General features: G+C 48.0%; 1 protein-coding gene across 1 annotated transcript in view; it reads left to right on the top strand.

Moving 5' to 3' along the window:
- Positions 1–2,133: 2,133 nt before the first annotated feature.
- The window catches only part of COL6A3 (collagen type VI alpha 3 chain), a 58,996-nt gene continuing 44,273 nt past the window's right edge, over positions 2,134–16,856 (top strand). The window contains exons 1-2 of the mRNA XM_083865633.1: positions 2,134–2,304; positions 11,979–12,126. Coding sequence (XP_083721759.1) covers positions 12,039–12,126 — 88 coding nt within the window. The 5' untranslated portion in view covers positions 2,134–2,304; positions 11,979–12,038. The remainder of the gene's footprint in view (positions 2,305–11,978; positions 12,127–16,856) is intronic.

Genomic DNA, 16,856 nt, shown 5'->3' with positions numbered 1-16,856 from the left:
AAAAAAAAAAAAAAAGAAGAAATCCCACGTTAAACATGTTCTCAGTTGAGCTGTGATAGGCACATAACACAGGTCACACACGTTTTACCAGCGTTGTTACATTATTTATCTGGAATTCTCTGACTTGGCTGTTTTTCACTACTGTTCTGGGGGGGAGTGGAGCTTTCCTGTGGTTTGTTCTTTTGGGTTTTTTTGATTTTTTTTTCCAGTCAATTAACAGTGTTTCCCTGCACTCCTTCACGGCCACACAGAAGACTCTGTTTTTCAAGGCAGAGCTGAAGAAAAGGCAACACAGATCCCAGCTGCATGCTGGTTACCACTGGTGGATATAATTCTTCATTACAATAGCAACTGTAGCCTCAAGTTCTTGCTTTACTGAATCTCAGAATAGCCTGGGTTGGAAGGGACCTTGAAGGCCACATTGTCCTATCCCCCTCCATGGGCAGGGGCATCTTCCACAAGACGTGGTTGCTCCAAGCCCTGTCCAGCCTGGCCCAGAACACTTCTAGGGATGGGGCATCCCAGTTGAGCTCTGTCAAACACCCAAAATCACCTGGAAAGGCTTTCGGTTTGGATGCTTCTGCCCACATAACGCTCCTCCATCTTATGTATTTGACCTTTTAGCAGCTGTTCCTCACCCTGGGTGAAAATAAAAAAACCCCAAAAACGTAATAAAATGAAATGAAATGAAATGAAATGAAATAAAATAAAATAAAATAAAATAAAATAAAATAAAATAAGCTCTTTGTCATGGCTTTCCAGCAGTTCCTGTTTCCATCATCCCCTGTCCAGTGCCCACTGACACCCAGTGAGGAGCTGCAGCTCCCTTTTGCCAGGCTCATTTATTGTTTGGGAACTCCCTGCCTGTCAGCTCCAGTTTGACAGATTTTTGGAGGGGTTACATAATGCCCTGCTTGCCTTTGGGCACAAGGCTGGGGAGTTTCACTCTGGGTCCCACTGTATCTTCAGTCTCTGCCAGCACCAAGCCAAGCAGCGTTTCTAAAAGGAGTTATTGCCTCAGTCCAAGGGCTTAGCACTTCCCTGAAGCATTCCAGCTATTTCTTTATGTGGCTGATCTTTCAAACAGCGCAAACCCAAGAGCAAACATCATAAATCCCCCTTTGAAAAGAAAAGAACTTGACTATTTGATTCCAGGGACACCAATTCCACTCCTGCCTTATATGGAACCAAGCAAGAGGAAAAGATAAGAGTTAAAGTTTCCATACCAGTGTTTATTGCAAAACACAACCCAGTCCAGCCTGAAATGTTTAACTTTGGCCAGTGATCTGCTGTCGCTCAAGACACAGAAATAAAATTAGCCCCAAATTTATTAGGCTCTGCCTAATGAAAGGTTAAAGTATTCTTTCAATTCACATGTATTTAAAAAAAAATAAAAATCACAGTCAGGAACTTGCAGACAGGATTTGTTGCCTTTTAAATTTTTCCTTTAAACCTATATATCTTTTAAAATATTTATCCTCATGCTAAGGTGTTAACTTTCATTTTATAAATTATGTATTACATAATTTATGTATGCTTACATAAAGCCCCCACTTCTGCCTCCCGCTCTGGGTAGGTACAAAAACCTGCTGTTACATTTCACAGGGAAGGTGCAGAGAGAAGAGACTCTGTCCCCCTTTGGTGATGTTGTAACTGCTCAGGGAGAGAGGCTGAGCTTTCCCCAGCCTCGAGCATCCTCGAACGGCGCTGCCCTGGAGCCCTGCGTAACTTGGTATGGCCCTTGGCACATCCCAGCTCCTGCAAACATCCAAGGCCAGCCTTTCCCGACCAAAAGACATAGTTAATTCAGCTTCCTCCAGTTCCACAGGGCTTTATCTTGCCTCTCTTTTTAAATTTTTTTATTTTAATATCTATTTCTCACCAACAAGCGATCAGCTCTTTGGACACGGCAGGGCCAGCGCGGGGAGGGGAAGCCACACAGCGCGGAGGCGTCCCCCGAGGCGGGGGGGGGACGGGACTGTGTGCGATGAGCAGCTCTGACCTCAGCCCCAGGAACGCCAGCACCAACCATCTGGATCCCATTTGCGACGCCGGCTCGCCCGGCCCCCCGGCATTCCCGAGCCAGCTGCCTCCTCCGGCCTCGCTCAGACCCACGGCAGCCTTCGCGCAGGGACCAGCAGTGTCCCGCCAGTCCCCTTGTCCCACCGGTGCCTGCACCCCACTGAGCGAGGCTAGAGGGGACTGGGGAGGCTGAGCAGCAGCGCACGCCATGAAGCAAGGGTGAGAGGCGCTTTGGAGCGGAAAATCCTGGAACAAGCAACTCTTCTGGAGGTTCATTCAGGGGTAAGTGTTGCTTTCCGTGTGGAAGCCCTCAGCCTAAGCTCAGCAGCTGCTAAACCATGGTTCCCCTCCTTGGTGGGGTGGTAGTATGTGGGGCTTTTTAATGGAATTTTGGACGAAACCCATCCTCAGGTTTGCATCAGTCTTAGAAAAACGGAGAGATGCTGCCGGCTTGCTCAGCCCGTGAGCTCCTCCTGGAGCTGATGCCCCGCAGGTGTGCGGGAACACTCCTGTCCCCACCACTGCAGGGGAATCAAACCCACTCAAAAGCCGTGACCAGTGTATTTCTCCTGCTGCCTCAGCATGGTTTTTGAGTTTGATGCCTCGAGATCACTGCGGCACCCGCAGTGTGATGGGATGGGAGCAGGATGACATGGGAAGCAGCGCCCCAAGGAGGGCATGCGGTGGTTTGGGAGAATGTATCAGCACAAGGAGATGGGGCATCAATGGGACCTTGCAAGGAATGTGCTGAGGGGGTGTCTCAGTGCCCCTTTCAAGCTCCCAGGGGTGGGGAGTGTTGGATAGCTGCCCTCACCCCTCCTGCCCCAAGGTGAGGTAGGATAATCCCAGCAGAGGTGCTCAGCTGTGCCACTCAGGTCCTGCTGCCAGGCATGTCCCCACTGCTCCGGGGTGGGCCAGCATGTGGCTCCAGGGATAATCCTCATCCTCCTGTGGTCATCCACAGAGAGGGAAATGAGCCAAACAGCAGCTTTTCCCCTAAGGGAAAGGGCTCTGCAACCATCCATGGAGTCACTGTCCCTCTCCACAGCTCCCATCTGCTCTCCCTCCTGCCTTCCTCAGCCCTTTCCCCCCACAGCCTGAATTGCCCTCAGCCTCCTGGGAGTTGCTGAGGGGGCGGCTATGACTAATCTGGAGACACCCTGCCACCATCCTGCTGGGCTCAGCAAAGCTCCCCCTTCCCAAGTAGAGCTGGGGAGAGAAATGATTGTGGCCAAGTGGTTTCCTGACCAAGCAAAAGGGCCAAAGCTGGCTGGAATGGGGGTATCCAAAGCCACTCTGGTTCCAGTGCGTGCAGTGCGAAACTCAGCTCACTTCTGGTTGCTATGATGATTCATGTGTGCTCTTGGGGGAGGAATCCTGCATTTTTCAAAATTCTGGCTTTACCCCATTTCTTGCTGGTTTAAGGGAAAAAGAATCAGTATTTGTGGTTGGATAATTACGGTGCTTATATAGTCGTGCTTCTCGAGCACAAATACCCAGTTTAGGAGGTTTGTAGAGAGATGTCTCCAGACTAAGGCTGTTCCAGGGAGCTTGAGAATTCCTCCAAGGTCATGTAAGAATGCAGTGGCAGAGGAGAGACTCAACCCCACATCTCCCTAGCACCATCCCTTCAGTCAGAGCTCAGGGAAACATGCTTTTCATCCCCAAACTTACTCTGTCTTTGCAGAGAGGTTGACCATGACCAGGGCTGTGACAGTGTTTAAGGCAGGAGTGTAGGGCTGCGTGCTTGCTGCCACCGCAGCATCGTTCATTCATTCCCTTTCCAGCTTTCAGCACTCTCCCCAGTCCCTTTTCTGGTTTTTCAAGCATCTCTGCGATTTTCCATTCAAACTCAGTGACTTCCCCTGATTTCAGGGTGAGCTAAACCAGCCCCCGCTTTATTCCCACATGTCAAAGAGGGGAAAAAAAAATTAGAAAAATCATTTTCCTCTTCTACTTCTGCTACGTGCCTGTCCAGGAACAGGAGGGAAGGGAACATCTTATTCCTTCCATCAGTACAAACTGTGGTAACTGCACAGCCTTGCCAGCCTTGGATTGTGTTCCCCACTGGATTTCCAGCAAAGGGGTGAGCCTGTGCTGGGCGTGCACGGCGCCGGGTGGCATTGCGTGCCTGCTCCCCGCCGTGAATCACAGCCAGCCTTACCCCTCCACATGCCCATCACTTTTTCCACCTTTTTAAGTGATCTGTGTTCCACATTAAGGAGTCGATTTGTTTGGGTGGAGAGGCTCCGGGAGGCTCCGGTTACTATACATAAAGAGTCATTGATCTTTGAGGGAGTTTCCTCTTTTTTTTTTTTTTTTTTTTTTTTTTTCTTTTAGCAAATACTCCCTTTCCTCTTATTAACGACTCTATTTTCGTCTCACTCTTTGGATGGCGAAAACAACTAGATTTTAAGCCAACAGCATGCTTAGAAGGACAGAAATGAATATGTGATTCATATTAAATTCTAGCATCCAGGGAACTTGCCTGAGTAGGATATGGAAGCACCGTAACTCCATTGCTTTGCTGAACACTGGTTTCTGGTTTTCAAAAATCAGAGCTCCAGTGGCTTGCAAAAGCAGATTTCCCCCCCACCCTTTCAGGCGCTTTTTTTTTTTTTTTTTTTTTTTTTTTTTTTTTTTTTTTTTTTTTGTTTCAATTCATGCCTTTGTAGGAATAAATGTTTTCAGGGGCAACCCTCAACCCCACAAGCCTCACCTTCCCAGTAGTACTTGGCAGCAGCGTTTGCGCTTCAAAAGAGCTGAGACAAATCCTAATGTCTCCACCTGGAGACATGAATAAATCCAGGATCTGTCCTATTCAGTTCATTCTGAGTCGCTAGAACTAGCTTTGCTTCTCTCGAGGGCTGTGGAAGCAGGCAGAATACGGTGCAGTGTGATGACGAGGTGGCCAGGCATGGGACATTTATGTCCCTCGAAAAGGTGACCAAGCTTTTTTCGCATGAAAAAATCATGGCATTCAGCCTCAAAATCATGCCGGGAGTGGCTTTTGGCTCACAATTTCCCCAGCTCAGGGAAAATTAAGAAATTTACGAATTCATCCAGGCGAGAGAGGAGCATGCCTCACCTCCAGAGGGCAATCTGCAGCTCCCTGGCTCCGCATCAGGATTTTGGGAGCTGGCTCTCCCAGCTGCTCACTCCACAGCCGTGACTGCAATTATATCCCACTGCTGGGGATACAAATAGTTGTTCTGGGTGCCTGGTGTCCACTTCCAAGCCACGGGCAGGGCTTACAACTGCTGCCCCCCACACCTGTGGATACAGCAGAGAACAGCCAAGCCAAGGGAGTTTGAGGCTGAGAAGTTTGGTTGGGAAACGGGGTGGTGATGGACAAGGGAAAATCCCCACAAAGCAAATGCAGGTGAAGGCAGAAAACTCTTTCTTTTGGCTCTGACATCCCCATGAGACAGACTTCTGGAGGGGCCTGGAGGATGCACACAGCATCCTGCACCAGCTATGGGATGATGCTTTGCTCTCCCTGTCCCCCTTTCAGGAAAGCTGTTGCCACCCAGGTGCAAATCCACCTTTTTCCCATGATAAGAGCACGATCCACCCCACATGCACAAGGGAATTTAAGGGCTGCAATTGCTTCTCAGGTTTTTAGTCAATATATCTATTGTAAATGCTGCATAGCTGGGCAGGAAAACTGGACCAGATATCCTGTGGTGTGAGGCAGTGAAGCATCCCAGAGGTCCCTGGGCATGCCAGCTGGGAAAGCTGCACAAGGCCAAGCCCAAATCCAGGCCATTTGTCCCCAGAAAACGTGCCAGTCCTGGCTCTGCCTATCATACTTGCCATGCTCTGGTCCTTCCCAGAGGCTGCTTAGCTTTCCCTCAGGAATGTGTCACCGGAGCAGGGAGATTATGGGGACAAATGTCATAAATACAATCACAAAATGGTTTGGGTTGGAGGGGACATTAAAAACCATTTTGTTCCAGCCCCTTCAGCACTTCCAGGGATGGAGGAGACACACCTGTGCCAGGCCTCCCCACCCTCACAGAGAAGAATTTATTCCCATTATCCCATCTCTTTTACTTTAGCTACACTCTAGTGAGAAAACCCCACACCAACACACACAAACAACTGCTTAGAAAGTGAATTTGAAACATCCACTCGAAGGAAAAAAATAAGTAAAATGTCAAATTTTATGCGTGGAGAAGTATGCAATATATGCAAAAAATAGCTGCTGGGGAAAATATTTAAGGAAATCACTTCATTGTGTCAGGGTAGAAATGGTTGCTTTTTGAGAGCAGTATTAGGAACAGATGTATTTCTTCTGATGAAATACTGTAATATTAAGAGGTCGGCACACACTATATAAACTCTAGACAGACATAAAACTTTCGGATTATTGAAGGCTACAGGAGTTAATCTTTTAGCACATGAATCGTGAAGAAATTGGCTCCCCAGGTTTTTGTGCTAACTTAACAGTTCAGGAGAACTCTTTCCTTTCCTAAAGGCACTCGGCAGTCAGGTTTTTTCAGCATATTTTTTCTAGCTTAAAGTGGATATAGCAAAAGCTTCACCAGAGCTTTCACCCCACAGGACTGCAAGGAACTTTTCATTTTAGAAAAGAAATAAATCCACAATTAAATTGCCTTGTTGAAAATACATTATTGAAAACCCAACAATGCCAGAGAAAGAAGTTGCAAAACAAATGCTTACCATAACCAAGTATTAAAATTATTTCACATCTCTGGTTTTATCATCCATCCCCTGTAAGCTGGTGCCACCTCCAGCTTCTGTAACCGGTGGTAATTTGGGACACAAAGCAGGAACACATTGAGCAACGGAAATTACTTGTTGTGCCTCACCAAGGCAAGCCAAGCAATAAAAATCACATTATTCGCTGTCTTAAGCCCACTTTTCTTGCTGAGCCAGAGACTTGGCTCAGTCAAAACAGAGCTGAGTAGAGTTTTGGGTGAACTACTCCATCCAAGGAAAGAAAAAAAAAAATAACCACCACCCACCCACCCACTCAACCCCCACTACATTACCTTTACAAAAAAAGTTGCTGTCCTTGCTGCATCGTCTTTTCTCAAGGGCCATCCCCTACAGGAAAATCACCTCCTTGCCCACCCCTTTCTGCAAGCACCAAACTCTTCCTCATTAGCTAATGAGTGGAATGGAGAGGGAGCTGTAAAAGAAAACCCTGCTCAGGAACAGCTCTTCTTAAAGGCTCTTCTTTTCCTGAAATTGTCAATCTCTAAGAGACATCCATCACCTCTTCCTGCAAGACTTCCCTGCCTTTTTCCTTCTGAGGAATACTCCTGGCTCCCATGACTTTGGGATGGTTTTGTGTGATGCTAAAACTCATCTTTTGTTGATGGACAAGGCCCCCTGCTTGCACAGAACTATAAATACCATGATGAAGGTCACAGAAAAATCTGGAAATAGATTTGGAGGCCTCCTAAAAGATAAAATGGGGAATGATTTGAAATGGGCTGCCCAGGGAGTGGTGGAGTGTCTGTCCCTGGAGGTGTTTGAGGAACACCTGGATGTGGCACTCAGTGCTCTGGGCTGGGTGGCAAGGTGGGAATAGGTCCCCAGATTGGACTCAACCTTGGAGGCCTTTTCCAACCGAAGAAATTCTGTGACTCTGGAAAATCTCAGCTCCCCATTTGCTGTGGGAGATCATGGGTGATCCTGTGGGCAGGAGAGATTCCATAGCCTCAGGGAGTTTCACTTTTCCCATCAGCTACATTTTGTGGTTGTAAACAGGCTCTGAGCAGCTGCTCAATGTTAAAACCAAAAAAGCCCCCAAATGTTTGCTTCAGTCCTGTCACTTTTTAGCCAGCAAGACATCAATTTTCACTGGTTTATCTTGATGCTCTGCTCATCCCCAGCTGTTGTGTCTGAAGAGGGATTGGCTGCCAGCAGCTAATAAACAGGATGATAACATAACTTCCTGCATTTTGGGAAATAAATAAGAGCAGTTTTACAGCACACATTACTTTAATGGGCTGTTTTCCTTAGCATGCATTTCATTTAATATTTTTCATTCATTGCTAGCAGCCTTTTCACTCTGTGGCATCCCACCCTTATGGGGAAGGGGGCTCCCAAGGTTTGTAGATGCTCATGGTTGAAAGAAAAGACAAAAGTGAGAGGCATTGAAAAAGCTTACAAAGCTTTATTAACAAATTACACACTTGGCGTGGAATTTGGTGTGTTAGTCACTGATCTCCCTGATCTCAGTATAAGCACGTGGCTTTTGGATAAAGGATAGAGTGAAAGGGAAGAGGGTGATGGATTAAGGAGGGAGAGACAAAAAGAAAGGGAGAAAGAGAGATCACCGTTCCTGACTCCAGCATTGATCCAGCTGATGGGGTATCCAGGGGCACAGATGCACCTGGGCTTCTTGGCTGTACTTTGGCTGTTCTTTTATAGCTGCATTTTCCTGACCCTGGAGAAAGATTTCTCACTTTCTGTGCAAATTAGTTAACAAGTTTTTCCTAGACTTTTCTTGAAATGGGTCAAGGGGCTCCAGAGATCTTCCTGCTTCTCAACATCATCCCTGGGTTGTGCTTATCTCCCCTAGCCAGAATAAGGACACTTATCCCATAAAATGCTGCCCTACCTCCATGTGGCCTCTTCTCCAGCCACATCCTGTTTTTTCCCAGAGTTCTTTGCCAACAATCCTTGGTTGTTATTACCAGCAATCCTTGGTTGGCTCCGCAGCTATGAGGGTTTGAGACATACACATCTTGACTCAGAGAACCATGGAATATCCTGAGCTGGAAGGAAGCCACAAAGATCATCAAAATCCAGCTTCTGGTCCTGCACAGGACACCCCAACAGTCCCACCCTATGCCTGAGAGCATTGTCCAGAGTTTTGAGCTCTTCTAGGCTTCTGTACAATCCCAATGGATGCTGCAAGTGAATCCCACTCAAAAACTTGCAGCTCTTTCATAAGTTTCTGCTAGAGAGAAGACTCTCCCATGGGATTAGGTGGGTGGTTGTCATGAGCTTGGTACTATTTGCAGAACTCAGCTCTGGGACCTACAGAACTTTCTGTATTTGTGTACCCAGGGGACAAACCCTCTCCATGCATCCTTTGGGTGAAACTGTTTTTCTGGGAGCAAGATGCCCATCAGGGACACAGTCTAATTGGGCAGGTTTTCTCCTGCTGGAGGCACTGGGAGATTTCACATGCACTGGAACAGCCCAGGGGATGGGTGGGTGCCAGCTCACAAAGGTGACGGTTTAGTCCTTCAGGGATTACAATGATACCTCTGGGCTGCAGCAGCTGCCTCTATAAATTGGGGGGTTGCCAATAAAAGTGTTATGAATAAAAATGGGCGGAGAAAATATTAATCTCCATAAACGCCTTTATTAATCAGCTCTTATTAATATTTGCCCGAGGGGTTTGGTCGCCGTGGAGGAGGAGGGCTTTATCAGCTCTGCTGCATGCAATTCAACAGAGTTGGAGGACCGACCCTCGCTGGGAACAAATCCCAGAGTCCTGACAGTTCTTTGTTTTCTCCTGTGGTCTCATCTCCGGTTTGGTCTTTTTAAGTTACGGCTAGTAAGCAAAACCGGAGAAATTAGCTTTTCTGATTCTCTAGGGTTCACACGGCTGAGCATTAGTTCTTATCTGTTTTAATTTTACTTGGTTTTTATTTGATAAGGGTTTTTTTTATGTTAGATTTCATCCCGAGACGCTCTCGGAGTTCTTAATTTGCATGCGGGATCACCGGGGCGGGCGCTTGAAGCTCTTTGCGGCCACGTGGTAGTCTTTGCCGCAGCAATGGCGTCTCGGTCTCACGCTGCTTCACAGCGGCGGCAACGTTGTGGGGGTTTGGGCCGGGGCTTGTGCGGTGGGAGGTGGAACGTGGTGGGTGTGGGGTTTTTCTCTTGAAGCGGGGCAGCGGTCCGGCCGGCTCGGGGACGCTTCATCTGGCCGAGGCGGCTGACCGCGTGGCGGCTGCGGGCAGACAGGCGGCCGGGGCTCTTCTCCGCGCCGAACCGGGGAACGGCTGGGGCTGGGGAGAGGCTTCTCCCCGGCGAACCGGAGGGGCGCAGCTGGGGTTTCTCCATGCTGAACCGGCGGGGGGGCAGCCGGCTCTTCTCCCCTCTGCTCCGGCGGCGGCGGCCGCGGGCGGGCGGTTCCGCAGACTCTGGGTTTTTCTCCGCCGGCTCCCGGCCGCGGACGGGGCTGGGAAGGGGCTTTTCTGCAGCGAACCGGGGGGGAGACGGGGCGGCCGGCTCCTCTCTCTTTCCCTGTCGGTGGCAGAGCCGGTGGCTCCGCCGCGGCTCCCTCGCCCCGTCTCTGACCTGGGATGGGGGGGCGCAGCGCCCGAGAGTTTTTCTACGGGAACGGGCTCCCTGTTTTTAAGGTGGTCTGGGAGGAAGGAAAGGTGCCACGTGCCACTGCGGTGGCTTTTCACTGTTACATTATAGGATAAACATTTTAAATTTTATTTTTATCAAAAGGGAAGACTTTGCAATGTCTTCTGTGCTAGCTGCTGGCTCTGGGGACCTGTTCAATGTCTCTGCACCTGGTATCATCATCATCATCATCATAATTATTATTATTATTATATGTTGGGGAAAAGGCAGAGGAGAGCTTTTGCCAGACTCATGCTATAGGACATTCATAAATTCCATCTGGAGCACAGGAAAGACCAAATGCTGCTATTCTCCTCTCTCAAGAAAGACCAGGCTCCAGCCCAGCTTTGACACCCAGGGAGTGAGAGGAAGTGTCAGGATAACACTGGATTTCGGGAAAATAGGTGGAAGTTGTCTCCTCTTTTCCCAGAACTACCCTCTGATATCTTTGAGGAGTGTCTCTTCATCAGAAGTGAGATTAGCTCCTTATGTCCAGATTTTCCCATATTCTCAACTCTTAGTTCTGTTTCCAGCCATGCTAGCAATGACCATCAGTGTAATTACCACAGTTTTCCTCAAAAATAAAAGTTACTTTTCCCCTTACTCCTCTTAGGCTCTTGTATTGGTCATAACTGTCTGGATTGATGGAATTGGCAAGGTTGGTAATAAGAGAATTGAATCCCATTTATTTTCTTTTATGATGACCTGGTTAACAGTTTGATGTATTGGAGTCACTTTTGGCTGATTTGAGTAATTGAACCCCTTTGGGGAATGAAAGGTATTAAATCACTGTGTTCCCTTTTGGGAGGATATTTTCCCAGTTAGGCAAGCCTTGCTGGTTTCTGCTCTGTAGGCTTGGAAATGAAGACTAAATTTATTAATTGGTCATCTCTATGACAACAGAAACACTGCCTTCATGGTGGAGATGTTGTTTCAGCAGGCTTGCCAGGTGGATCACAGATAAGAAACTTGCTTAAATTATATTTTTGGCTCCAGCAGATAAAATATTATTCTTGGTGCCTTTCCAAAATATGATCAGCCAGCTCAGGCTATTCCACAACTGGGGCTCTGAGCTTGGGGGAGTCCAAGGGCTTTTTGCTGTGCAGCCAGATCATGTGGCTCACTTGGGTCTGGAGTACTTAAATTTCCATTTGTATATTTGGGACAGCTGAAAAGGTGAGCTGAGGCAAAGGGGGATGTTCAGGGCAATTATTGTGGTGTTTGGAAGAAATAAAGTGAGAAAAGGCAACAGCAAGAGGAAGGAAGCATGTTGGCAAAGATGTATCAGCTGGCCATCCACACAGGTGGGGGGGGTGGGTGGGAGGCCACTGTGTATTTTGGTAGTGGAAACCTTAGCATTTTCCTATATATTACATCTTGCTTGGGACAGCAGAGGCCAAAAAAAAAAAAAAAATCTAATTCCACAGGGGTTAATAAAGGTCAATTATGTGAATTGTCACTCTGTCCAGTAGCAAAAAATATTTTTTCCTGCCAGAGTGCCACAAAAGCCTTGTAAACCCACATGGTTTGGCTTTTCTACCTTGTGCCTCACCTGCACCTGGCCAGCACTGCTGCTATTTCTCACTCTCCCTGTTTTTCTCCCTTAGGTCTCACGTCAGGTGCTTTGAAACAAAGAGAATAAAAGGAAAACTCATTAAAAGACCAAAATGAGGAAACATCGACATTTGCCCCTGGTGGCAATGTTTTGCCTCCTGCTCTCAGGCTTTGGCTGGGTTGGTGCTCAGCAGCAAGCAGGTAAGCCCGGGCCGCCTCACCTGATTTTGGCCCTGTACAGCCACTCACTGGCACTGTTTGGTGTTTAACATGCATGTCCATGGGATGTTGTGGATGGATGACCTTCTGCTCCTCAGCTCCCACCTTGCTGAGGGTTCTTGGGGCCCAGGCCTTGGCCAACACACTCACAGTGCCTCCCCAAGCATGACCCTGGCTGGTGCTGTGCTGTGGAGGATGCTCTGCAGGGCACCAGGGTGTGGGACCTGCACTCAGGGTGGTTCTGAGAGGGTCTTCTCCTGGGCAGAGCTGTTCTGCCCTCCCTGCATGTGTAGGAGGGCTTTTAGCAGTGAGAAGAGCACTGCCACTGACCTGCAGAAAGGCTGTTTAGAGAGGTGATGCTGGCACCTTTGGGACCGGAGCTGGTGTCACCAAGTGGGTGTTAACAGCAGGAAAAATTCAGAAAACTCAGGCCAGCACCCAGGCTGCTTAAACCAAGCTGTTCTTCCTTCCTTGAGCACCAGCATGGAGCCAGCAAAAACCATGCAAGAGACACGGGCAGCTAGAAACTGGATGAGCCTGAATTCACAGGCGAAGCTGCCGGTGTCTTTGCCTGGCTCAGGGCTGGTGGGGGTGTAGGAGGGCAGAAGCACCTCAGCTCCCCCTCTCTGGGCAGGGCAGGTTGCATGCCATCCCCCAGCACCTGCAGTGACAGGGCTCTGGTGGCTGTGTGGTTGTTCTCCAGCGCTTCTCATTCTGCTGCGGGCGATAAGGGGAAGCTGAGCTTCACTTTCACCGTGCCAAGGAGGCTGTTGGCTGTTTGGGTGAGGAGGAGGAGAAGTAGGAGGAGGAGGAGGTGTGCTTGTGCTGGCCGATAGAAAACCCTAAACCCCCATCTGTTTTTTTAAAGCTGTCAAAACCGTTGCCGTGGCTGATATAATATTTCTAGTGGATTCCTCCTGGAGCATTGGGAAGGAACACTTCCAACTCGTTCGAGAGTTTCTGTACGATGTTGTAAAAGCTTTAGATGTGGGAGGAAATGATTTTCGCTTTGCCCTGGTCCAGTTCAGCGGAAACCCTCACACAGAGTTCCAGTTAAATACCTACCCCTCCCCCCAGGACGTCCTGTCCCATATTGCCAACATGACTTACGTGGGGGGAGGCGCCGAGCCTGGAAAAGGATTAGAGTACCTAATCGAGAAGCACCTCACTAAAGCTGCTGGAAGCAGAGCCAGTGAAGGCGTGCCCCAGGTTATTGTAGTGCTAACAGACGGACAGCCTCGGGGTGATGTGGCTCTGCCCTCATCTCTCCTTGACTCGGCCCGGGTACACCTCTTTGCGGTTGGCGTCCAGGACGCGGCGGAAGGGCAGTTACAGGAAGGAGCGAGCGGACCCCTTGATACGCACCGCTTCAACCTAGAGAATTTTACCGCTCTCCACGGCATAGTTGGAGACTTAGTGGCCAGTGTCCGCTCCTCCATGACTCCAGGAAAGGCTGGGGCCAAAGGACTGGTTAAAGACATCACAGGTAATGGCTGTGACTGGTGGTATCTGCTGGTGCGGTGCTGTTTGGCGTTGCCACTCTGTAGGGGCAAGACTGAGATGGACGTTCAGAGGCTTAAAAACAAAGGTTTGAAGTGTGTGGCCCCGTGTTTGCAGCTGCCAAGGTGCTGTTTGCAGACTGAGCCAGGGCTGCCAGGAGTCAGGGCAGGAATCCTTGAATGGGCAGTGGCACCTTGTGGCCATCCTTTGGCACATATGGCATAGGAATTCAGGTGTAGGGAGCTCTGAAGAGTTAGTAAATTGCCCTGGCACCTTGTGGCCATCCTTTGGCACATACGGCATGGAAATTCAGGTGTAGGGAGCTCTGAAGAGTTAGTAAATTGCCCTGGCACCTTGTGGCCATCCTTTGGCACATGTGGCACATGTGGCATGGAAATTCCAGCATAGGGAGCTCTGCAGAGTTAGTAAATTGCCCCGTCCTGTTCACTCCCAAGGTGAGGAAAACAGGGGATGAACACACCAGACCTGATGGTGATCCTGACTGAAAATCCTCTGGAGACTTCCAGAGGTCACTGCTGGTTACAGGGACACCAAGATGGATGTCTCCTTAGAAACCAGGTGGAGGGACAGGGAGATATGCATTGTGCCATTCCAGACAGTCACATTCTTGGCTGAAGACAGCAAAAGAAGCTGGGTGGGCAATTTTTCAGCTGAAAACCCACCCCTGAGCTGTCCCTTAGCCTCTCTCCTCGTGCACCTGGAGAAGGTGTGTGGTTGGAGTCTTCTCTGCAAGCCCATGGCTTCCAGCTGCTGGAGCACCAGACCCTTCCTTTGACTGAACCTTCCTTGCAAACCATGTTGGCTTCAACTGACCTGCACTGACTGTGATGCAGGGCCCAATTTCCCTGGAAAATAAAAAAACAGACCAGTGTTCCTCCGTCCCTTCTCTGTTTATGAAATTCCAGCATGGCAAGAGCCTTCTGAGCAGCTCTGTTGTTTTTCAAAACAGAAGTCCCGGGGATCAAACCTTTCTTTTTATTCCTGAGACTCCATCTGAAGGTCAAGAGCTTGTGGGGCGATGTAAGGCCACAGCAGTATGATGAGGCAGTGTGACATTAATCCCCCTGTGTTGTCTTGCCTGATTAACCCTCACGCCAGTCCCACTGGGTGCTCTCCATCACTGCATGACACCGAGCAACACCAAAAGACCGTGCTCATGTGTGTTTTTTTATTGTGCAAAGTGCTTGACAGGGCAAATGTCCAGGTCACAGGAAAGCCACAGGGGAGTAGCTGCCCCACAAATATAAAAAAAGACTCGCTAACGCTAAGGAAATGACACCAATAAGTGTGGAAAATGAATGTTACACACAACCTGCTGACAACAGTCAGGTGGCTGTTGGGCATCTTAGCCACGAAGGAGCCCAGTGCTTCCCTGTTGAAATCAATTGGGGAATTGATCTCTGGAAGGTGGCTGTCCTCTTCTGGGCCATGCCAGCAGGTAACTCCACTGAATGGAAATATCTGGAATTACAGACATTCCTTTAAAAACTTTAAAGCCAAATTCCTACTTTGTGTATATCATGCATTTCCAAGTTTGTTTCTGCTTAAAGGTATTTTTTGCAAGCATTTCCTTCCCATCCTTATAACACAAATTTAAGTTAATCATACTTCTGTTGCATTGCCTCTGTGTGACATGCATGGGTGATATACAGAGTATTGTTAAACATGGAAAAAGATGTTACAGGTCCTAAACCTTGGATGATAACAGTGTGCAAAGCATGGTACAAATAACATAAGAAGTCAGTTTTCAGCTGATCACTACATGTGGCATGAAAATATATGAAAATGCCATGGAGGCTGTGTTAGAAACGAGCCCTAATATGAAATGGAAGTGTACAAAAGCCCCAGCCCTGTAGTGGTTCCAGTAAACAGAACCAAAACTGTTGTTCTGTGGCAGTCCCTGGAGCTGACTCACGTAAGTACAACAGTCAGCCCCGAGTTTGCCCTGAAGTATTTGTTAAATCTGACCTGTCTGTCTCATCTGACTCTCCTTGCTTAGTTGTGTAACCAGCATGCTTTTATTTGTTCTCCAGCTTGTTCCATAAATGTGCACTGAAGTACAAGGTTTTTTTACAGTGATGACAAATTATCCAACACATCTGTTTCTTATCTATTTTCTCTTCAGTGGGAGCAACCCATTAGTGCCTGGAATCTTGTTCCTCCCAAAAGATATCCAGGATATCTAAAGCATCCCTGGGTAAAACCACTGTGAGATTTCCCTTTCATTTTTTTATGATGAAGTGGAACATCCCAGCTGAAAATGGCTCAGTAAAACCAAGCCTAAGCACCCCTAAATTTTGCCTCAATGGAAAAATAAATCCTGCAGCTCCTTGGAATTCTGAACCTTGGTGATTTCCTCTGAGCCAACACTGACCATTGAGTTGGTCCAGGGGTGTGATGCTGATTTGGAGACCTTCTCCTTTGTCACTGGAATTGCAGCATTCTTTGAATCTCCTGGTTTATGAAAACATGTACTAGTAAAAACAACCAAATTGTCAATAAATAAATAATTCAGTGGCAGGGCTGGTTAATAGCAAAGATCTCGGGCTCATTCCTAGTCTTGCTAAACCACATGCCAGCTTTGCTGCTGGTTTCACCTTTGGCTTTCAAAAGTTGAGAGCTGACTGAGAAAGATTTCCAAATGTTGCTTGTCATTCACTTGCAAATAGTCTGAAATTTGAGTTCTTAATGAGAGTGGAGAGTAATGGCATGGAAACATCCGAGCATGCTTTGGGGTATTTTCCCCCGCTCTTTTTTGCATGCATACAGCTCTTGGTGATGTCAATGGTAAAATTAGTTGAGCAAAAGGAATAAGAGCAGACACCAGGGCATTTTGGGTCTGCTTTGGTAAGCCTCACAGCAAAAATACTCCCCTTCAACACCACGTTCATGCCATGTACAGATTTTGTTTGGTGTGTGTATATCCTCAGCAAAGGCTTGTGATCATCTGGGCATGGTCACAACAACTAGAGTTGGATAATTGTGTCATGACTGATTTCATCACCCTTTTTTAACCTGATTCTGCATTCCTTGATTGAATATCCCCAATCCCTGTGAAGAATACAGACCAGACCCCTCTGGCAATAATCAACCCATCTTTGTGTAAAATATTTAAATTTTGTGTGGCCTGGGTTGAGAAGTGTGTGGGTCAGCCTGCTAGACACATAACTTCAGGTGGATGATGGCAGTTG

Source organism: Zosterops lateralis (genome assembly GCF_965231275.1).
Source record: "Zosterops lateralis genome assembly, chromosome: 7".
Taxonomy (NCBI): domain Eukaryota; kingdom Metazoa; phylum Chordata; class Aves; order Passeriformes; family Zosteropidae; genus Zosterops; species Zosterops lateralis.
Note: the sequence above shows the minus strand (reverse complement) of the source record. Positions and strands in the feature narration are given on the sequence as shown.